General features: G+C 35.7%; 2 protein-coding genes and 1 pseudogene across 2 annotated transcripts; all 3 read right to left on the reverse strand.

The window, feature by feature from the left end:
• Positions 1-7,326: 7,326 nt before the first annotated feature.
• Positions 7,327-8,690, reverse strand: LOC142641713 (two-pore potassium channel 1-like). The gene is made up of 2 exons (XM_075816189.1): positions 7,798-8,690; positions 7,327-7,672 (listed from the first exon to the last, which is right to left on the reverse strand). The coding sequence occupies exons 1-2, from the start codon at positions 8,679-8,681 to the stop codon at positions 7,516-7,518; spliced, it is 1,041 nt and encodes a 346-aa protein (XP_075672304.1). The 5' UTR covers positions 8,682-8,690; the 3' UTR covers positions 7,327-7,515.
• Positions 8,691-12,012: 3,322 nt separating this feature from the next.
• Positions 12,013-13,166, reverse strand: LOC142639029 (two-pore potassium channel 1-like). The gene is made up of 2 exons (XM_075813118.1): positions 12,277-13,166; positions 12,013-12,163 (listed from the first exon to the last, which is right to left on the reverse strand). The coding sequence occupies exons 1-2, from the start codon at positions 13,164-13,166 to the stop codon at positions 12,013-12,015; spliced, it is 1,041 nt and encodes a 346-aa protein (XP_075669233.1).
• A 7,375-nt stretch (positions 13,167-20,541) lies between these two features.
• On the reverse strand, positions 20,542-22,976 carry LOC142637933 (two-pore potassium channel 1-like; annotated as a pseudogene).
• Between the last annotated feature and the right edge of the window lie 375 nt (positions 22,977-23,351).

Below are 23,351 nucleotides of genomic sequence, written 5' to 3' on the forward strand. Positions count from 1 at the left end.
CCCTCATGTTCTATGGACGTATCGGACCACACCGCGCAGGTCCACGGGAGAAACGCCATTCTCTATGACTTATGGAGCCGAGGCGGTGATACCTCTGGAATCTGGTTTTCCCACCCTAAAGACGAGCTCCTTTAGCCCGGAGAATAACAATGGACTCCTGGAGAAAGATCTTGATTTGCTCGAGGAACGACGTGAGGCAGCTATGGTCCAAATGGCTTATTATTAACAGAAGCTAAAACGGGGATATGATGCCCACGTGAAGCTAAGACCACTTGCACCTGGTAATCTTGTACTAAGGAAAGTTGTAGGCACTTCTAAGAACCCAGCATGGGGTAAGCTAGGACCCAACTGGGAAGGCCCCTATCGCATTGTTTCAGTAGCAGGCATAGGGTCATATCGGCTAGCTGACCTAGATGAAAGAATTGTACCACGCCCGTGGAATATAAATAATCTTAGAAGGTATTATTATTAATAAAAGGGGTTTTTGTCAGTTAATATTTCAAAGTTATGAGTACCTCTGACACCTGCAGTTACTGTTCTTAAGAATCAAACAGAAACTTGGTTAAGTGCAGTCCTCGGACCACAAACCTTGTGGAAATTGATGTCTTGTCATTTGTTAAATAGAACCTTAGTTATGCCGGGTCTTCGGACCTCCTACTTTGAGAAAATTAACATTTGAAGTTACTGTTCTTAAGAATCAAACAGAAACTTGGTTAAGTGCAGTCCTCGGACCACAAACCTTGTGGAAATTGATGTCTTGTCATTTGTTAAACAGAACCTTAGTTATGCTGGGTCTTCGGACCTCCTACTTTGGGGAAATTAACATTTGAAGTTACTGTTCTTAAGAATCAAACAGAAACTTGGTTAAGTGTAGTCCTCGGACCACAAACCTTGTGGAAATTGATGTCTTGTCATTTGTTAAACAGAACCTTAGTTATGCCGGGTCTTCGGACCTTCTACTTTGGGGAAATTAACATTTGAAGTTACTGTTCTTAAGAATCAAACAGAAACTTGGTTAAGTGTAGTCCTCAGACCACAAACCTTGTGAAAATTGATGTCTTGACATTTGTTAAACAGAACCTTAGTTATGCCGGGTCTTCGGACCTCCTACTTTGGGAAAATTAACATTTGAAGTTACTGTTCTTAAGAATCAAACAGAAACTTGGTTAAGTGTAGTCCTCGGACCACAAACCTTGTGGAAATTGATGTCTTGACATTTGTTAAACAGAACCTTAGTTATGCCGGGTCTTCGGACCTCCTACTTTGGGGAAATTAACATTTGAAGTTCTTGTTCTTAAGAATCAAACAGAAACTTGGTTAAATGTAGTCCTCGGACCACAAACCTTATGGAAATTGATGTCTTGTCATTTGTTAAACAGAACCTTAGTTATGCCGGGTCTTCGGACCTCCTACTTTGGGAAAATTAACATTTGAAGTTACTGTTCTTAAGAATCAAACAGAAACTTGGTTAAGTGTAGTCCTCGGACCACAAACCTTGTGGAAATTGATGTCTTGTCATTTGTTAAACAGAACCTTAGTTATGCCGGGTCTTCGGACCTCCTACTTTGGGGAAATTAACATTTGAAGTTACTGTTCTTAAGAATCAAACAGAAACTTGGTTAAGTGTAGTCCTCAGACCACAAACCTTGTGGAAATTGATGTCTTGTCATTTGTTAAACAGAACCTTAGTTATGCCGGGTCTTCGGACCTCCTACTTTGGGAAAATTAACATTTGAAGTTACTATTCTTAAGAATCAAACAGAAACTTGGTTAAGTGTAGTCCTCGGACCACAAACCTTGTGGAAATTGATGTCTTGACATTTGTTAAACAGAACCTTAGTTATGCCGGGTCTTCGGACCTCCTACTTTGGGGAAATTAACATTTGAAGTTACTGTTCTTAAGAATCAAACAGAAACTTGGTTAAATGTAGTCCTCGGACCACAAACCTTATGGAAATTGATGTCTTGTCATTTGTTAAACAGAACCTTAGTTATGCCGGGTCTTCGGACCTCCTACTTTGGGGAAATTAACATTTGAAGTTACTGTTCTTAAGAATCAAACAGAAACTTGGTTAAGTGTAGTCCTCGGACCACAAACCTTGTGGAAATTGATGTCTTGTCATTTGTTAAACAGAACCTTAGTTATGCCGGGTCTTCGGACCTCCTACTTTGGGGAAATTAACATTTGAAGTTACTGTTCTTAAGAATCAAACAGAAACTTGGTTAAGTGCAGTCCTCGGACCACAAACCTTGTGAAAATTGATGTCTTGTCATTTGTTAAATAGAACCTTAGTTATGCCGGGTCTTCGGACCTCCTACTTTGGGGAAATTAACATTTGAAATTACTGTTCTTAAGAATCAAACAGAAACTTGGTTAAGTGCAGTTCTCGGACCACAAACCTTGTGGAAATTGATGTCTTGTCATTTGTTAAACAGAACCTTAGTTATGCTGGGTCTTCGGACCTCCTACTTTGGGGAAATTAACATTTGAAGTTACTGTTCTTAAGAATCAAACAGAAACTTGGTTAAGTGTAGTCCTCGGACCACAAACCTTGTGGAAATTGATGTCTTGTCATTTGTTAAACAGAACCTTAGTTATGCCGGGTCTTCGGACCTCCTACTTTGGGGAAATTAACATTTGAAGTTACTGTTCTTAAGAATCAAACAGAAAGTTGGTTAAATGTAGTCCTCGGACCACAAACCTTGTGGAAATTGATGTCTTGTCATTTGTTAAACAGAACCTTAATTATGCCGGGTCTTCGGACCTCCTACTTTGGGTAAATTAACATTTGAAGTTACTGTTCTTAAGAATCAAACAGAAACTTGGTTAAGTGTAGTCCTCGGACCACAAACCTTGTGGAAATTGATGTCTTGTCATTTGTTAAACAGAACCTTAATTATGCCGGGTCTTCGGACCTCCTACTTTGGGGAAATTAACATTAGAAGTTACTGATCTAAATAATCAAAACAGCAACTTGGTTAAGTCTTGTTCTCGGACTGCAAACTTGATTAAAGTTAATTTCTTATTGCGTCTGGAAATTAGCGCCTTACTGTTTGTTAGATCGGATCTTAAGTTCTATATCTTTAAACGTTAAGCAAATTTATATAAGGAATGGTCCTCGGATCTTACATCCTACTAAAAAACAATGCTACACATTATAAGGTTTTAATTGTTATATGAGGTCTCTCTTTTTTAACCAAGGCATTGTTTAAACATATTAGCCACATCACTTTTTATTAAGTTTTTAATAACACGCGAATGACTGCTCGGGGGTTATGATTGTGCAAAACTTGAAGTTAGATTTGTTTGCTCTGCCCCTTTTTGACCATGTACTAATGGTAATCTTTATGACCCATATAACAAGAAGAAAGTAAAATGGATGCTACATGAATGAGGATCAAACGAAATAGTTCTTCATTAATCACTTAAATGTACATTACATATTTAATCCAGATGTAGAAAAAGAAAAGTCCTAAAGCTATGTCCTAAGCTTTTGGAGGGGGGTCTTGCTGAGAGGTACTGGTGGCCTCGGTCTTTCTCAACTCCAGCTCAAAGGGAATCAGGACTTGCTTTCCTTTGTCTACTGTCTTCGTTGGAAGGACGTTGGGTTTCACTTTTTGGCTCAAGTCCTTCTCTGCATCCCCGCCTCCTTCCTTCTCTTTGTTGGAACCTAAAGGTTCTGTAGGATCTGGAATTAGCTGTGGGACCATTGGAGGCAGAGCAGGGAGAGTTGACTCAGGGGTAGGAGTAGCAGCAGGAGCCTCTTCAATCTCCTGTATCTCTAGGGGAAGCCAAACGTTCTCGGACTTCCTCAGATCCGAGGATAGAGGAACTCCAGCTACGTTGTGGCTTCCCCCCAGACTTTCTGACAGTACTCCCGGCACAAAGCCGCGAAGGCCTCTGTCAGCTGCTCCTCGGTGTTGGCTACCCCTTCCTCGTAGCTCGTCTGCTTGGCAGCCTGTAAAGAGCGATAGAATGAGCTGGCTTCTTCCTTCATCAGCGCAAGTTCCTTTTCCAAATCCGAGCGTTCCCTTTGGGCTCGGGAGAGCTCATCATCTTTTCGTGAAGGAGCTTGCGCTGCCACTTCTATTTGGGTCTTCATGGTCTTCAGATTAGCCTCGGCCCCATTCTTCTCTCTCTTTAGATCAGACATCTCCGAGGTAAGCTTCTCGTTCTGAGCAAGTGCTGTGCCCAAGGACTTCTCAGTCTCAATCCTAATCTCCAGCTCAGTTCTGGCCTTCTTCCGAGTGTCTTCTATGAACTTCGGCTACACAAAGACCTCCCGAATGGCCTGTAACAAAGTATGATGGAATCAGGAATAGTAAAAAACTTATGAATATTGTTAAAAGTGGAATCTTCCTAAAAAGGGGTAAACTTACCAGCGCTAAGTCTCTTTTTAAAGAGAGGAATAGTTGTGGCTGGCTCATTTTTTCCAAGGTCTCCATATCCTTGGGCAGCAGAAGAGGGCGCTCTAACACTTCGGCCAAGTGGTGGGCATGGCCTTGTTGAACCGCCCTTATACTGGATTGACAAGAGATGGGTGCACCATCCAATCTTAAGTCAGGGGACCAGGTGACCGGTGCTCGGCGCACTTCGGCCTCGTCCCTGATCTCCCCGCTTTCAACTGAGCGGGCCCTACCCTTGCCTTTATCTAGCTTCTGCTGCTGAACCGGTTGAGGTTGTTGTCGTGGTTTCTTGGGGTCCTTGCTGATCGTGCCCTCTGTCTCCCCCTTTCTCTTCTTTTTAGGATCCTCGGTTGGAAGTTTTGGCTCAGCTGGAGGAGGGGGAGGTGGCAAAGATTGAAGAGCTTGGGACCCCCCCGTCTTTCTCTCCACAACCTTCGCAGCTCTATTGGTTAGGAGACCCTTCATCCTGTCCATATCCTCCTCGGATTCGTCCTCTGGTTGGGTAACGACTAACCCTGCAATTCCAGAGGCCTCGGTGGCTTCTTCCTCCTCGTCAGAAAGTACGACGAACTGATTCCCTCGAGGTCTTTCGGTGTCTTCAAGTTGGAATTGATCTATCTCTTCGTCTAGTGTATGTGAAGAAGACACCTGCTCTTCTGGAACAACAGTTGCCTGAGAGTGCACGGCGAGGGGAATTGCCGCTATGGGCTGGTTGTACAAAACGGTGTGAGGGGCGTCGGGGAGATTGTGGTCGTCCAAAAAGTGGGGCCGGGCTACGTTTATTCTCCTTCGTCTTCGGTCACCCGCGATTATGGCGTTTTCTATCTCCTGGAAGTCCGAAGAAATGGGATTGTACCCCAGAATCAGATGAGCAGCTCTAAGTTGTAAGTCCTCGCTGACAAACACCTCGGAGCGAAGCACTCGGTTTAGATCGGCAACGCTGCAGTGGCTCAAGCGCGGACGCATGTGTTGCTTATCTGCAAAGAAAGACGTGAAAGTGAACAACATGGTCAGATTCACACAGCCAGTGATAAAGTTAAACAAATGTAAACACATGTTAGTGTGCATGTTTGTGAGTATTAAAGGAAGTTGTGAGATGGGGAGGTTAATCCTAAGGTGTTGCACCTGGATTTCCCCACTCAACTGGGCAGTGGAGGCCGTCGTGCCAATTCCCAGAGACGATCAGGTAGTCATCCTTCATGCCTTTGTTGGATTTGGGCAGACAGGAGATTAGCCTAACGACGCTGGAGCGGGATTTAATATAGTAACCTACGTTGGAGAGTTTATGGGACTCGTACAAAAAGACAACATCGTGCCAGGTGAGGTTTAGACCCATCTGCTCGTTTAAAGCATCGACGCTACCTAAAACTCTAAAAACGTTTGGAAGGCACTGATCGGGACACAACCGGTGGTTGCGAAGGTACTCCCTAGTTACAGGCCTCATTGGGAGGGTCATCCCACCCTCTATAAAGGCTATCATTGGGATGATAACCTCTCCCTCCTTTCTAGAGCCGGCCACGGCTTCCGCCGGGCAATATTTTAAACCTACATCGCCGGGAATGTTATACTTGGCTCTGAAGCCTTTCATTCCAGCGGCGGTATCAACTAGACACTTAAACCTACCCATCAGAAAAGAATGAAAGGCTAAACTCTAAAGGGGAGAATATCTACGAGGACAGCCGAGGACTATATCCGAGGAGAAAAGGTTAAAGATAGAGAGAGCAAGAACTTACAAAGTTAAAGGTGTGCAAATTTCCACGGTTTTCTGCAGGTAAAGTATGATTGCTGATGTTTTGATGGGATTAGCCCCTGGGGAATTAAATGAAGGCGCAGGTTCCCGAAGCGTCACGATGTGCGGAAAAGCGGCCTCGAAATTATATTTGTCCCGCCCAAATTTTCGTGGAGTAATGAGGACTGTTGGATACCCATCTCGCCGTTGAACGTGGAAGACAAAGTGTGGCTTACAGCAATAAATGCGCGCGTTTTTGAAAATAAAACCGCCAAGTGGCATCTTCTGGGACGCGAAACGATTTCCACACGTGTAATCACTCACAAAGTGTGTGGAGTAGGTTCTCGTCAGATCAAAACCCTATTTTTCTCCTCGGACGTTGAAAATTAGAGTTTTTAGGGGCTATTGTGGGGAGTAAAAAGACCCTGATGGAGATGTGGGCCTTTGGGCCATGCTAAGGAAGGCCGACCTGCTCTTGGGTTTAGAACTTGTTAGTACTACGGGTCGGCTCATACGCCGAGGATCCGAGGATCCAGCCGAGGGTGAATTTCTCTTCGGACGGACACCGGAGAACCCGAGACTTCATGGTAAAGGTTAGGGAATGACACGGTCAAGACCAATGGTTAAAGGGGGTAAACCCTTGAATGTCCTAGAAGCACCGATGTTAGAGAAACACCAAAGATAAAGGCTGCCACCTCCACATTAAAGACCCTGCACCTACCACCCTGACCGTATTAATGGGGAAGTGACACCTGAACAGTGGAAGGGAAACTTCTGGTTACTATTCAAAGGCACTGAGAAAAGAAATATCTAGGCTAAGGAGAAGTTGGGGCAACACGTGTACAAAGTATCAAAAAGAGGAGTATTTAAGGAGCAACTTAGAACAGAAATAGGGGGGCTCCCTTCTTTGTAATCTAAAAAGAAAAAGAAAAAGAAAAAAGAGAAAGAGAGAATATAAGAACATCTTTCGGCTTACGTCCGAGCAGGTTGATTTACAATATTCCTTGTTGTTTTCAAGTGTTTGCAATCTTTGACTTGTCATTTAATCCTCAAACACTTCTAACCCTGGGGTTTCACACTCTACAAATTCATTCATCATGTGTTTAAGGCTCGTTTCACGGCCCGTAATCGTTATTAAAGGGCCAGGTGCAATTGTGCGCTTAAATTATTTACAAAGGATATATATCCACATGTTCTGAAAGGACCTAGTTTAGCAAATTTATATATAAATTACATGTTGAGCAACTTGTTACAGCCGTATAGAAAAACATGACATAGATTATTGATCTTACATACTTACGTAGCTCTCATGGGATGCTTCACAAGTTTTATTTTATTCACAAGTGCAGAAGTCATTCGCCACTTTCACCTGGGTAAAGTCAATTCTCTGCTTGAGTTGATTGAGGAAGATCAGATTCAGTTAAGGTGTTTGACTTATTAACATCACGTTTTCGAAACTCCTCCTTTATATCTGCAATATCATCTTCACTAATCTTCTCCATCTTTTTAAGCCTATCTAAGATGAACTCAGCAGGCCTATGGACAAAAATAAGGAACAAGAAGTTAAACCAAGCAAAGCAATCAATACAATGAGATAATAAGTTGCACACATAAATAAGAGAGCTTAGGTTCAACAAAAAAAATAAAAGCACCCAACTTACTCTACTGATTTATCTTTATCAAGATCTGCTGCCTCCAGATCTTTACTTGTTATCTTCTGGCTTAGTACCTGCTTGACCAATTCCCTTTGTCCTCTTTGAACATGTAGCTCAGTAATGTAGCATAAAAACTGAGCCACAAAAATGGTACTTGTCAATATCCAAAACACTGCAAAAATGCGCCCTCGTTCAGTTTTGAAGCTCTTATCTCCATATCCCAATGTTGTTACGGTCACACTAACACAATAAAACGCATCAATAAGGTCCAATTTCTCCACAGTAGCTAGGACGGCTGTCCCAGCAATCATGAGCATCAAAATAATGATAATGACCACTAAGCACTTGTATTTCACTCCTTTATAATTCTTTTCATACTTGGCTTCACTGGCATTTTGATCCATATGTAAAGCATTTATTAGCAAGTCTGCCTGCTTCTTCAAAAAATAGTCTACTGCTTTGGTCAGGCCTAGTGCAACCAGAGCCATTCCTGCAAAGGCGAAAACACAGACGAATAGCTTACTAAGGACACTATTAGGCACAATGTCTCCATATCCAACAGTGGCCATTGTTACAATGCAGAAGTAGACTGCATCAATAATTTCATTTGTTTTGTGTCCCGTCATCTGGGGCTCGAGTAGGTAGAAGCATACGGTTCCTAGTCCTAGGTAGACAGCCAAGACTAAGGCTACTAACTTTAAATTTTGGTGTGATTTCCTTGAATTAGATGTAGAACAAGGATTTGGATCATTGTTACTTGTCCCCCTAGAAACAGAACCAGTTAGGGGATCACTTCTATGTGTTGGCACATCTGTCATACTTGTTTGAGGTGTAGGATTTACTAAACTTGCCTGTAATGGACCTTTCCCTTTTGCATCATTGCTAGCCATGAAGATGTTTAAGGACCTGTGCAGTTGTAGCCATGTTAGCCAGGGTGCTTATGTACTAGTTCTTTCAAAATCTACATTAAACAACATTTACAAGCATAAAATTTGTGTGTTTAACTTTAAACACTGCACACTTATCAGTCCATGATAGATAACATTTTTCTTACAGTAAAACTACAACATTTTTTTTTTTTTTTGGTGATAGATTAAAAATTCAGCTTTTAACTAATAACAAAATTGCTATTAAACTGTTCATGTTCTTTTCCCAGTATTGAAGGGCTTTAATTAATTAATTGTTAATAATCCTCCACAAACTCAGGGCCCAGATTCTATTTCCAGAAACCTCTTAAAATAATGACATCTAAATACAATATAATTTCTCTTTTAAAGGGGGGAAAAAGTGGCAGCTTCTGGAAAAAAATATAGCAATATTCATAAATAATAACAAATCCAATTTGGGAAGTCAAAAGTGCCCAAATTTCTCCCATATCACATGATTGGTCCTGTAAAATGGTCACATTTCGCATTCCAAAAATATGCAACAACATGATATGAAACATTTTTCTGTAACCACATTGTTTCTAGGGATGGATGCAGGCCAGCCCAAAAAAAAGGAAAAAAAAAAAAGAGAGGAGGGAATGAAAGCAAATTATATCAGCAAGAATTTGCATTCAACAAAATATAAATTAATGAAACTTTATATTCAATAAATTAAAAAATTAAAAAAAAAAAAAAAACTTTGTACTTGTATTGAGGTCTAACAATTGGAAGCTCAACAGTCTAGAGGCCTACCAGTGAAGAAAGAGAGCAAGGGAGAGAGTTCAAAGATGTTTGTGCTGGAAGACTGTTTATGTAATATTTCTTGGTGCTTTAAAAACAGAATAACAGAGAGAAAAAGGCTTGGAGATTCTTTAATTAACATAGAAGTAGTGCAATTTCCTTTAGAATAAAGAAAAGTAAAAAGTTAAAACCGTACGTGTTCCTCATATGTTCCATAGGACCACAGATTAGCAGCTCACTAGAAAAGGAAACGCTAAGAATTATTATTCACGGAATTCTAAGGTCATCTCTAAAATTTTCATTAAAATGTTGATTGATGTGTTTGATTTAAATTTTCATGAAAATCCATTTAAGACATTGGATGCCATAGGAACCACATTCCCACATATTTTGAGAATATGATGCCCATATGACTATGTCTATGAGGTTGTTTCTTCTATCTTCTTCATTTAAAAAAAAAAAAAATTGGTATGGGATTCTAGTTAAAACCTAGCTACACAAAAATTTCCCAATCGCCAAAGTTGTTTACCCATCCCTCTCCCTCCCAACCCCTAAGTATAATTGGGAGAATGGATTAGATTTGTTGTTGATTTGGGTGAGTTTGAATAACTTTTAAAAGAGTTCTGGATGGAGAGTTTTTAAGGTAAATTCATTTTATAATTCTTATTTTTTTTTGAGAGGTCATTGTACAATTCTTAAAATCTTAATTATTCATTAATAAATGTTCCTCTTAGGTAAATTCAAGTAATAGTTCAGTGGTAATGATATCTTTTGTAGTGCCCTATGTTTGTGATATCCTATTACTGTAAATTGGTTAAAATTCTCATACGAATTTTTGAGGATTCTAATTTTTTTTTAAGGCCATTTACAAATCACTCTTGGACTTTAGCATGAGTGTCAATTTAGTCCTTATATAATTGTATTTTTTATTTCAGTAATCAACCCCTGAACTTTAATTTTGTGACAAATTAAACCTTTCTGCTAATATTTTTCAATTATAAATTTACACAATGCGGACTCTAAAAAAAAAAGTACACAGTTTGTAAATGGTTCTACCACATATCTTAACCTCACTTAATAGCTGTGCATAACCCAATTTTTTAGGTATGTATTTTTATTTATTTTATTTTCAATTAAATTAGTCACTGAAAATAAACTATCAACCTTAGTAGCTTTCAGCCTGTCAATGATCCAAGGGAATATTTGATCCATATTGATGCAATGCCGGCAGATGAAGGTTTTTTTTTTTTTTTTTTTTGAGTAAACAAGTCCTAATCATGGGCTGGGCTGGGCCAGGCTTTAACTAAGCTATTATGTTATAACATATAGGCCCATGGATTCTGGCTTTGTTTTTATGCTCGAGCCCAGTCCTGTAAACAAAGCTTGGCCTACAGAATTAGATAATACTACTTGTTATTTATTTATTTTTTTCTTTTTTTGATGTGAACTTGTAGTTTTCTTCATTGTACTTTTAAGCAACTTGTAGTACTTCTCTGCCTCTTTTTGTTAATTTATCTCACTTTGTGATGACCCAAATGATGAATCTATTATGGTAAAATATGCTCTTCCTAGAAAAGTAAATTGATAGAATTTTATTAACATATTTAATTCTTACCTTAAAATTGTGATATATATTTGCGCATGTTACAACTTCCATTTTGTAATGCCCAAAAAATGAGTCAATAATCATAAAATATATTTAAGTTAGACTACAGGGGATAGTTTGAAATTTTATGAGAGTACACTTTAATTTAAAATATAACCTATTAAATAATATTCACTTAAAAAATTGAACTATTTAAACATGATCCACAAAAAGAGACATGAATTCGTGTCTGTTTGGGAACAACTTATCTAACTAAAACTGAAAATTTTTTATTGAAAGTACTGTAGATAAAACTAAAAGGTAGCTAAAATAGTATAATGGGACCCATAAATAGTATTCAAAAAGGCAATTGGACTCATAATAGTAGCAAAAATAAGTTAAATAATAAAAAATGCTAGCTTTTTAAACCAACGCCAAACGCACACAAAGAGTACATTTCTGGATTTTTTTTCCCTAGGTTCTCATTGGAAACATGAACAAGAAGCACATGTTATACATATTTAGATCCGAAATGAGTTTAATTAGACCTAAAACAATAAGATTTGCAGTTCGTCAAAAAAAAAAAAAAAAAAAACCTAAAACAATCTGTAGCATAGACTTAGAATTTAAGAGCAAAGAAAGAAAAGCAGATGACCCTTGTATGACACAAATCAGACAGCATATTGATAACATTGTCTTTATCTAATCTTTTTTACATAAAATACTTTACAATCATATTCTTTCCAAAGGAATATATATATATCCACACGTTCTGAAAGGACCTAGTTTATCAAATCTATATATAAATTACACGTTGAGCAACTTGTTACAGCCGTATATTAGAAACATGATGACATTGATGATTGATCTTACATACTTTTAAGTAGCTATCTTTGGGATGCTTCACAATTTTTATCTGATTCACAATTGCAGAAGAAGGTAGCCACTTGCACATGGGTAAAGTCACTTCTATGCTTGAGTTGATTGCAGAAGATCAGATGTAGTTATGGTGTTTGACTTATCAAGAGCATAATTTCGAAACTCCTCCTTTATAGGAGCAATATCATCTTCACTAATCTTCTCCATCTCTTTGAGCTTAAGTATGATGAACTCAGCAAGACTATGGACAAAAAAAAGGGAAAAACAAGAAAGTTAAACTAAGCAAAAGAAATCCATACAATGAGAAAATAAGTTGCACGCATAAATAAGAGAGCTTAGAGGGAAAAAACTTACTCTATAGAATTATTTTTATCAAGATCTGCTTCCTCCAGATCTACACGTGTCAATCTCCGGCCAAGAACCTGCTTGACCAATTTCCTTTGTGCTTTTTGAGCAAATAGCTCAGTAATGTAGGCTAAAAACTGAGCCAAAGAAATAGTACTAGCCAAAATCCAAAACACTGCAAAAATACGCCCTCCTTTAGTTTTGAAGCTCTTATCTCCATATCCCAATGTTGTGATGGTTACACAAGCACAATAAAATGCATCAATAAGGTCCAATTTCTCCACGGTAGCTAGGACGGTTGTCCCAGAAATCATGAGCATCAAAATAAAGATAAAGACCAATAAACACTTGCATTCCACTCCTTTATAAAGCTTTTCATACTTTTTAATACCAGGTGCTCTGGCATTTTGATCCGTATGTAAAGCATTTACTAGCATGTCTCCCTGCTTCTTCATAAAAGAGTCTGATGCTTTGGACAGGCCTAGTGCAACCAAAGCCATTCCCGTGAAGGCAAAAAAACAGACGAATATCTTACTAAGGACAGTATTAGGCAGAATGTCTCCATATCCAACAGTGGCCATTGTTACAATGCAGAAGTAGAGTGCATCAACAAGTGCATTTGTTTTGTGTCCCTTCATCTGGGGCTCGAGCAGGTAGAAGCACACGGTTCCTAGTACTAAGTAGATAGCGAAGACTACGGTTACTAGCATTAAAGTATGGTGTGATTTCCGAAAATGAAATGTAGAAGGACTTGGATCAGTGTTACTTGTCCCCCTAGAAACAGAATCGGTGACGGGATCACTTCTATGTGTTGGCGCATCTGTCATACTTGTTTGAGGTGTAGGATTTACCAAGCTTGCCTGTAATGGACCTTTCCCTTTTGCATCATCGCTAGCCATTTAAGGACCTGTGTATAAGAGTTGAAAAACTAGCCATGTTAACCTAGGTGTTTATGTACTAGTTCTTTCAAAATCTACATTAAACAACATTTGCAAGCAATAAAATTTGCGTGTTTAACTTTAAACACTGCACACTTATCGGTCCATGCAGTGGCACTTCCAAGAATATTTTTTAATGAGTCATTAAAAAACTTAAATTAAATAAAATTTAATAAAAATAAAATTTAAATATATCGAATTTAGTTATTGACAAAAAAAAAAAAAAATAGCAAAGATATGAAATTTTACAATTTTCTTTTACAAGTTTTCATATTTTGAAATCATTACACAATAGTTTATTATCATTTATCATTATCTATTGTCAATGTGGATAAGAGTGACCATTTTATTTTATTAAGTTTATATATATATATATATATATATATATATATATATATTTTTTTTTAATGCAAATTCCATTTTCTACTTCTCATTGTTTTTTTTAAAATATTTTAAACTAAATGACAAAATTGAACCCACTTGCATTGTATTAATTATTAACCCACAGAACCACACTCGTCTATACATAAATAATACACTAAGTATCTATTTAACTAATTAAATTCTTGAACAATCACTAACTTTATAATAAAAATTATTATAACATGTTAACAATATACACAAATGTAAGAAACCCTCTATATTTTCTAATTATTAAATTATATAAAATTATATTATATTTATACTATACATGAACATATATATTCACATACATCACAATTCACACAAATAACATAATAATAATAATAATAATAACAACAACAACAACAACACACATATTAGACACACACTCACTCACACACATTATGATATAATTTTACAATAAAAGAAGAGACACTCACAAATATTCACTATTTACTCTTAAAGTCAGGAGATATGGGGATAGTCAAATAGATAAAAAAGATGAGATGAGATTCATTAAAAAGAGATATGTGATTTGTGTTGTTATTTGGTTTTAGATTAAGCTGATATATGATTAGAGTGTGTAAGATTTAAGTCAGGGTATGTAATAATATTTTTAATGGTAAATTAAGCATATATAAAAAAAAAGGTAGAAATACCTTTTTCGTCCATACATTTTGACCCTAATCTTGTTTTGGTCCCTAGATTTTTATTTTACATCTTTTAGTCCCTAAATGGAAAAAAACGTTCCATTTTGATCCTTACCTTTACTAATTTAATGAAAATATCCTACGTAATAAATAGAGTGCACTATTGGCTAGGGGTGACCTCCGAAATGACCAACTTAACACAACCCGTTTAACTTGTATAACAAATAAATATTCATTTTATTTTAGATTTGTCAAATACCTTTTATATCTAACATATATTTTAAATTTAAAAAGAAAAGTGAGTAATTACAAAAATTTACAAAGGATATAATTGGAAATTGAAATTTTACAAACTCTAGATCTCTAAACCCTACAAACCCTAAATCTCTAAACCTTCTTATAAATATCTTTTTTTATTTTTTATTTCAGCTGTACTACTCTTCTCAAACCCAATTCTCAAACTCAAATTGTCAACTCTCAAACCGGTTATTACTCTCTCTCTCTCTCTCTCTGAAGTGTATGCACTTCTTTTGGAGTGTAAAAAACTCATTTCTAGATGAATGTTATATTTTTGTTGAACTATATTATTTTGAATGTGGGTTGAAGACATAAAGTGTATGCACTACTTTTGGGATGTAAAAATTTTTTTTTCTAGATGGATGTTATATTTAATGTTATGTAGGTTAAAATGGGTTGTGCTACATTCGTGTCAACCCAATACGACTCGTTTATTAAACGTGTCAAATAGGTTGGGTCAGGTCAACCCGTCTTATTAATAGGTTGGATTAAAGTTGAAGAACCATGACACGATTATTAATTGGGTCGGGTTAGGGTTGAGTAATTTAGTCGAATACTCCTACCTTGACACGATACGAACTTGACACGCTAACCCGAATTGACATCCCTACTGTTGGCACTCTAAATGCTGACGTGACCATTAAAATAATAATAATAAATTTATTTGGCATTTTAAAAATGACATGTCAACAATTTAATTTTAAAAAAAAAACAGCCACGTTAGATAAAACAATTAAAATAAAATTCAAAATTTGAATTCTTTTTAAAAGTAAAATAAATAAATTAAATTATAATTAATTTTTTTTAATTCCTTTTATTATTTTTTGGAAGAACATGTTCATCTTCTTTGTGTTCTTCCCCGAAACATAATTGATCATGTTTATGTTCTTCATATTCTTAGTAAATTAATCATTTTTTTCTTTGTCTTTCTTGTACTTTCTTTATAACGAAACACATCAAAACTCATTGACAGTTAAAAGAAAATAACATTTTACTATCCATTTTCTTGGCAACCAAATTTTTTTTTCAATTTCACAAAAAAATAAAGATTAGCAACCAACCAAATTTTTGATGTCAGATCTAAACATTTTTCACAAATCCAACAAATCCCATTATACAAATACAACAAACCCAAGATTGGCTTTAGATTTAACCCCAAGATAGAGAGAAAGTGAGATGAGATAGTGGGGAGGGAGAGGATTTGCATTCAATCCCAAATGGGCTTTAGATCTACTTGGAAACCCACACCACACCCCACACAGCCAAAAAACTGACCCACCACCTGCAAACACCGCCGATCCCACATTGCTCCATCGCTAGCTAAGGACCCATGTCACACCGACAATTTGGAAGAACGAAAGAAAGAAACCATGGGGTTCTACCAAGATAGAAAGAGAGAACAACTGAAAAGAAAGAAGAAAAAAAAGAAGAAGCAAAGAAAAGAAAAACTTAGAGGAGGATGGAGAAATAGTGGTTGGGAAGAGAAAGAAGAAGGAAAAGGAAGAAAAAGAAACAAGAAGAAAGATAGAAAAAAAGAAGAAAATGAAAGAAGAAAGAAAGAAGAAAGAAAGAAAGAAAAAAAAAAAAGAAGAAGAAGAAGAAGAAGAAGAAAGAATGGGAGGCGGAGAAATTGAGAGAAAGAGATCTAGAGAAGAAAGAAGAAAAAGAAACAAGTACAAACAAAAACACACCCAGATCTAAATTCCACAATTTTTTTGTGTTTAATTATGATTTTTTTCTTTTTTTTTTAATTGATAAATTTATTTTTTTAAGTTAGAGGTTGATGTGGATGTTGATATGATATTTATTATTATTATTTTAATAGATACAGTAGCATTTAATGTGCCAACAGTGCACTCCGTTCGTCAAATAAAATATTTTCATTAAGTGAGTAACGATAGGGACCAAAATGAAATACTTTTTTTTTTCATTTAGGGATTAAAAACGGTAAAATAAAAAAGGAAAGAACAAAACGAAATATGCTCAAAATATAGAAACAAAAAAAGTATTTCCGCCAAAAAAATATTATATATATAATTTTTTTTTCTCAAGTCAAGGGGTTGATTTGAACCTCTAGAATAGCTTTAGCGTGGCCCATGAGTCCATAATGGATAACATTTTTCTGACAGTAAAACTACAACATTATTATTATTATTATTATTATTATTATTATTATTATTTTGGTGATAGATTTAAAGTTGAGTTATTGTTATTAAACTGTTCATGTTCTTTTCCCAGTATTGAAGTACTTTAATTGATTTATTATTAATAATCCTTAACAAACTCAGGGCCCAGATTCTATTTCTAGAAATCTCTTAAAATAATGATGTCTAAATACAATATAATTTCTCCTTTAAAGGGGAAAAAAGTGGCAGCTTCAGTTAAAAAAAAAAAAAGCAATATTCATATATAATAACAAATCCAACTTGGGAAGTCAAAAGTGCCCTAATTCCTCCCTATATCACATGATTGGTCCTGTAGAATGGTCATACTTCACATTTCATAAAAATACATGATATGAAACATTTTTATGTAACCACATTGTTTCTAGGAATGGATGCAGGCCAGCCAAAAACAAAAATGAGGAGGGAATGAAAGCAAATTATATCAACAAGAATTAAGTTTGACTTACCTTCAGTACTTTTTTAACTGGAATCTCTTTTTGTTTTAATGAGAAACTGCCACATTACTAACTAAATAAAATGTGGAGATTAAAACCCACTACCACTTGCTATTGTGTATTTAAAACAAAATGAAATCTCCAGTTAGAAAAGTACAAGAGGTAAACTAAACCCGCAAATTATTATTATTATTATTATTATAGATTAAAAGTTGAGCTATTGTTATTAACTGTTCATGTTCTTTTCCCAGTATTGAAGTACTTTAATTAATTTATTATTAATAATCCTTAACAAACTCAGGGCCCAGATTCTATTTCCAGAAATCTCTTAAAATAATGATGTCTAAATACAATATAATTTCTCCTTTATAGGGGAAAAAAGTGGCAGCTTCAGTTAAAAAAAGAAGAAGAAGCAATACTCATATATAATAACAAATTCAACTTGGGAAGTCAAAAGTGCCCTAATTGCTCCCTATATCACATGATTGGTCCTGTAGAATGGTCATACTTCACATTTCATAAAAATACAACATGATATGAAACATTATTCTGTAACCACATTGTTTCTAGGAATGGATGCAGGCCAGCCAAAAACAAAAAATGAGGAGGGAATGAAAGCAAATTATATCAATAAGAATTGAGTTTGGCTTACCTCCAGTACTTTTTTAACTGAAATCTCCTTTTGTTTTAATGAGAAACTGTCACATCACCTACTAACTAAATAAAATGTGGAGATTAAAATCCACTACCACTTACTATTGTGTATTTAAAACAAAATGAAATCTCCAGTTAAAAAAGTACTGGAGGTAAACTAAACCCGCAAGAATTTAACATTCAACAAAATATAAATTAATGAAAATTTATATTCAATAAATTGAAAAGAAAAGAAAAGAAAAACTGTGTACTTGTATTGAGGTCTAACAATTGGAAGCTCAACACACAAGAGGCCTACCAATGGAGAAAGAAAGCAAGGGAGAGAGTTCAAAGATGTTTGTGTTGGAACTCGGAAGACAGTTTATATAGTATTTCTTGGTGCTATACAAACAGAAAAAAGGGGGGAAAAGCCTGGAGATTCTTTAATTAACATAGAAGTAGTGTAATTTCCTTTAGAATAAAGAAACGTAAAAACAGTACGTGTTCCTTGTATGTCCCATAGATTAGCAGCTCACTAGAAAAGGAAACACCAAGGAATAATTAGTTCATGGAATCCTAAGATCATTTCTAAAAATTTCATTGATAAATTTCAATTGGTGTGTTTAGGTTTGGCTTACTTCCGATACTTTTTTTAAAGGAATTTCCTTTTGTTTTAATCAGAGATAGCCACATCACCTACTAACTAAATAAAAATGTGGAGATTAAAACCCACTACTACTTGTTATTGTATATTTAAAACAAAAGGACATGTCCAGTTTAAAAAATATTGAAAGTAAGCCAAACTTGATGTGTTTGATTCAAATTTTCATGAAAATCCATTTAAGACATTGGATGCCCACGGGAACCACATTTCCACATATTTTGAGAATATGATGCCTATATGACTACGTGTATGAGGTTGTTTCTTCTATATTCTTCATTTAAAAAAAAAATCTTTTGATGTGTGTAGAGAGATTTCCCGGCTATGGAATTCTAGTTAAAACCTAGCTACACAAAAATTTCCCAATCCCCAAAAGTGGTTTACCCATCCCTCAGCCTTCCAAACCCTAAGTATAATTGGGAGAATGGGTTAGATTTGTTGTTGCTTTGGGTGGGTTTGAATAACTTTAAAAAAGAATGTTCTGTATGGAGAGTTTTTAAGGTAAATTTACTGTATAATTCTTATTTGTTTTTGGAGGTCATTGTACAATTCTTAAAATCTTAATTATTCATCACTAAATATTTTACTTAGATGAATTCAAGTAATAGTTCAGTGGTAATAGTATCCTTTATAGTGCCCTATGTTTGTGGTGTCATATTACTTATGTATGATAAATTGTTAATTACGCTACCATAGGAATTTTGGAGGATTCTGATTTTTTTTTTAAGGACATTTACAAATCACTCTTGGACTTTAGCATGAGTGTCAATTCAGTCCTTGTATAATTGTATTTTTATTATTTGAATAATCAACCCTTGAACTTTAATTTTGACATAAATAAACCTTCTGTTAATGTTTTTCAATTATAAATTTACACAATGTGGAATCTTAAAAAAATAAAATACAAAATTTGTAAATGTTCTACCACATATCTTAACCTCACTTAATAGCTGTGCATAACCCAATTTTTTAGGTATGTATTTTTATTTATTTTATTTTCAATTACAATTACTCAATGAAAATAAACTATCACAAAAAGAACCCTTAGTTAGTAGCTCTCAGCCTGTCAATGACCCATGAGAATATTTGATCCCTATTGATGCAATGCAGCCTGTTTAGTAAAAAATTTCTAGTAACATTGTTTAAATGTTATGAAAATACGTGTAGGTGAAAAAATGTTGTGAAAATACGTATTATGCTATTTAAACAACAATTTTTGTTGTTTAAACGTCAGTACCAAACATGCCCGAAGTTTTTGTTTTGTTTATTTGAGTAACCAAGTCCTAATCATGGGCTGGACTAGGCCAGGCTTTAACTAAGCTATTATGTTATAACATATAGGCCCATGGATTCTGGCTTTGTTTTCAATGCTCGAGCCCAGTCTTGTAAACAAGTCTTCGCCTACAGAATTAGATAAAACTACTTATAGATTTTTTTTTTTTTTTTTTTAATGTGAGCTTGTAGTTTTTTTCATTGTACTTTTAAGCAACTTGTAGTACTTCTCTGCCTCTTTTTGTTAATTTATTTCACTTTGTGATGACCCAAATGATGAATCTATTATGGTAAAATATGCTCTTCCAAGAAAAGTAAATTGATAGAATTTTAGTAACTTATCTAATTCTTACCTTGAAACTGTGATATATATCTTGCGCGTGTTACAACCTCCATTTTGTGATGCCCAAAAAATTAGTCAATTATTATAAAATATACTTAAGTACTATAGAGGGTAGTTTGAAAATTTATGAGAGTACACTTTAATTTCAAATACAACCTATTAAATGATGTCCACTTAAAAAATTGAACTATTTAAACACAACCAACAAAAAGACACATGAAGAGTACATTTTTGGAATTTTTTCCATAGGTTCTCATTGGAAACATGAACAAGAAGCACATGTTATACATATTTAGATCCGAAATGAGTTTAATTAGACCTAAAACAATAAGATTTGCAGTTCATAAAAAAAAAAAAAAAAAAAAAAAGACCTAAAACAATCTGTAGCATAGACTTAGAATTTAAGAGCAGAGAAAGAGAAGCAGATGACCCTTGTATGACACAAATCAGACAGCATATTGATAACATTGTCTCTATTTAATCTTTTTTACATAAAATACTTTACAACCATATCCTCTCCAAAGGAAGAGATATATATCCACATGTGCTGAAAGGACCTAGTTTATCAAATCTATATATAACTTAACATGTTGAGGAACTTGTTACAGCCGTATATTAAAAACATGATGACATTGATGATTGATCTTACACACTTTTAAGTAGCTATCTCTCGAATGCTTCACAATTTTTATCTAATTCACAAGTGCAGAAGAAGGTAGCCACTTTCACATGGGTACGGTCACTTCCCTGCTCGAGTTGATTGCAGAATATCAGATGTGGTTAAGGAGTTTGACTTATCAAGATCATAAGTTCCAAACTTCTCCATTATAGGTGCAATATCATCTTCACTAATCTTCTCCATCTCTTTGAGCTTATGTAGGATGAACTCAGCAATACTATGGACGAAAAAAAGGGAAAAACAAGAAAGTTAAACTAAGCAAAAGAAATCCATACAATGAGATAATAAGTTGCGCATATAAATGAGAGCTTAGGGGGGAAAAAAACTTACTCTACAGATTTATTTTTATCAAGATCTGCTTCCTTCAGATCTGACTGTGTCAATTTCCGGCTAAGAACCCGTTTGACCAATTTACTTTGTGCTTTTTGAGCAAATAGCTCAGTAATATAGGCTAAAAACTGAGCCAGAGAAATAGTACTTGCCAATATCCAAAACACTGCAAAAATACGCCCTCCTTTTGTTTTGAAGCTCTTATCTCCATATCCCAATGTTGTGATGGTTACACAAGCACAATAAAATGCATCAATAAGGTCCAATTTCTCCACGGTAGCTAGGACAGTTGTCCCAGCAATCATGAGCATCAAAATAAAGATAAAGACCAATAAACACTTGCATTTCACTCGTTTATAATTTTCATACTTGTTAGTATCAGCTACTCTGGAATTTTGATCCGTATGTAAAGCATTTACTAGCATGTCTTCCTGCTTCTTCACAAAAGAGTCTGCAGCTTTGGACAGGCCTAGCACAACCAAGGCCATTCCCGTGAAGGCAAAAAAACAGACGAATATCTTGCTAAGGACAGTATTAGGCACAATGTCTCCATATCCAACAGTGGCCATTGTTACAATGCAGAAGTGAGTGCATCAACAAGTCCATTTGTTTTGTGTCCCATCATCTGGGGCTCAAGGAGGTAGAAGCATACGGTTCCTAGTACTAAGTAGATAACCAAGACAATGGCTACTAGCATTAAAGTCTATGATGCACGGACACGGACACGGACACGGACACGGACACGGACACGGACACGACACGGACACGGATACGGCGATACGGCAATTTTTGAAAAATAAGGACACGACACGGCGTGGACACGGCAATTAAATAATTAATTAAATTTTATATTTGGCATATTTTTAAATATTTTTAGACATAAAATACGTTTATATCTAGAATTTAAATTATGTACTAATTACAGATAAGTAAACTAACATCCAAAATAGTACAATAATACACATAAAATGTTTAGAGTACAAACCAAAAGTTTAAATAGACTACATTTAATATCAAACTAAAAACATAAAATGAAATAAGCAAGACACACAAAAATAAAAATCACTAAATTCATAATAAACATTATAATTTATAAGACAAAGTTGAGTAGAGAAGGAAAAAAAAAAAACATATATATATATATATATATATATATGTATAACAGTGAGTGGGATTTTAAAAAAAAAAAAAAAAGTTTTGATGTTATAACTAAAAACATAGCACGCCAGTACACCAAGTGAAGGGTCAGTAGATGAAAGAAAAACAAAATCGCGAAACAGAGAGAAGAAGAAGAGATCAGATCTGTCCACGCCGAGAGAGAGAGAGATCGGAAGGAACAAAGGGAGCTCGCCGACTCGCCGATCGGTCTGATGTAGCTCCGGCGAGGGACAGAGGGCAGCGGGCAGAGGGAACTTGGACACCGGTGGGTTTCTGGGCTGTGGGTTTCTGTTTTTTTTTTTTTTTTTTCTCCCACTGCTGGCGTGTCTACCGCGTCGGGGCCGTGTCGGCGCCGTGTCGGAGAAGCGAAAAAAAAAAAAAAAAAACGACACCGCTCGGACACCGGAGTTCGGCGAGTCGTACCGGCACCGGTGTCCGACACGTGTCGGACACCGGTACGTTGGCAAAAATGCCGTGTTGGTGCAACCTAGATTAAAGTATGATGTGATTCCCAAAAATCAGATGTAGAAGAAGGACTTGGTTCAACGTTGCTTGTCCCCCTAAAAACAGAATCAGTAAGGGGATCATTTATGCAAAGCCGATAACTTCTCTTTGGAGCATCGGTCATACTTGCTTGTGGTGTACGATTTACTAAGCCTTCCTGAAATGGCCCTTTCCCTTTTGCATCATTGCTGGCCATGAAAATGTTTCTCCAAAAGAGGACCTGTGCAGCTGTATCATAGTTCAAAAAACTAGCCATGTTAGCTGGGTTTTTTATGTAATAGTACTTTCAAATGATCATCTAAACAACATTTACAAGCAATACAATTATAGTGTTTAAACAATTTACAATTATTAGTGCATGAGAAATAACATTATTCTGACAGTAAAACTCAGTATTAGTTTTTTTTTTTGATAGATTAAAAGTTCTGCTTTTAAACATAACTAGTAAGTTGCCCGTGCGATGCACGGATAATATTATAATATTTTATGTAAGATAAGTTTAGAGAATGTTGTACATATATTATACCATAATTGTTATAGAACTTTGTTAGTAATAAGTTCGTTATAAAAAAAAAAAAACAAAAGCTAAACAAAATA

This window comes from Castanea sativa, chromosome 6 (genome assembly GCF_040712315.1).
Source record: "Castanea sativa cultivar Marrone di Chiusa Pesio chromosome 6, ASM4071231v1".
Classification (NCBI taxonomy): Eukaryota; Viridiplantae; Streptophyta; class Magnoliopsida; order Fagales; family Fagaceae; genus Castanea; species Castanea sativa.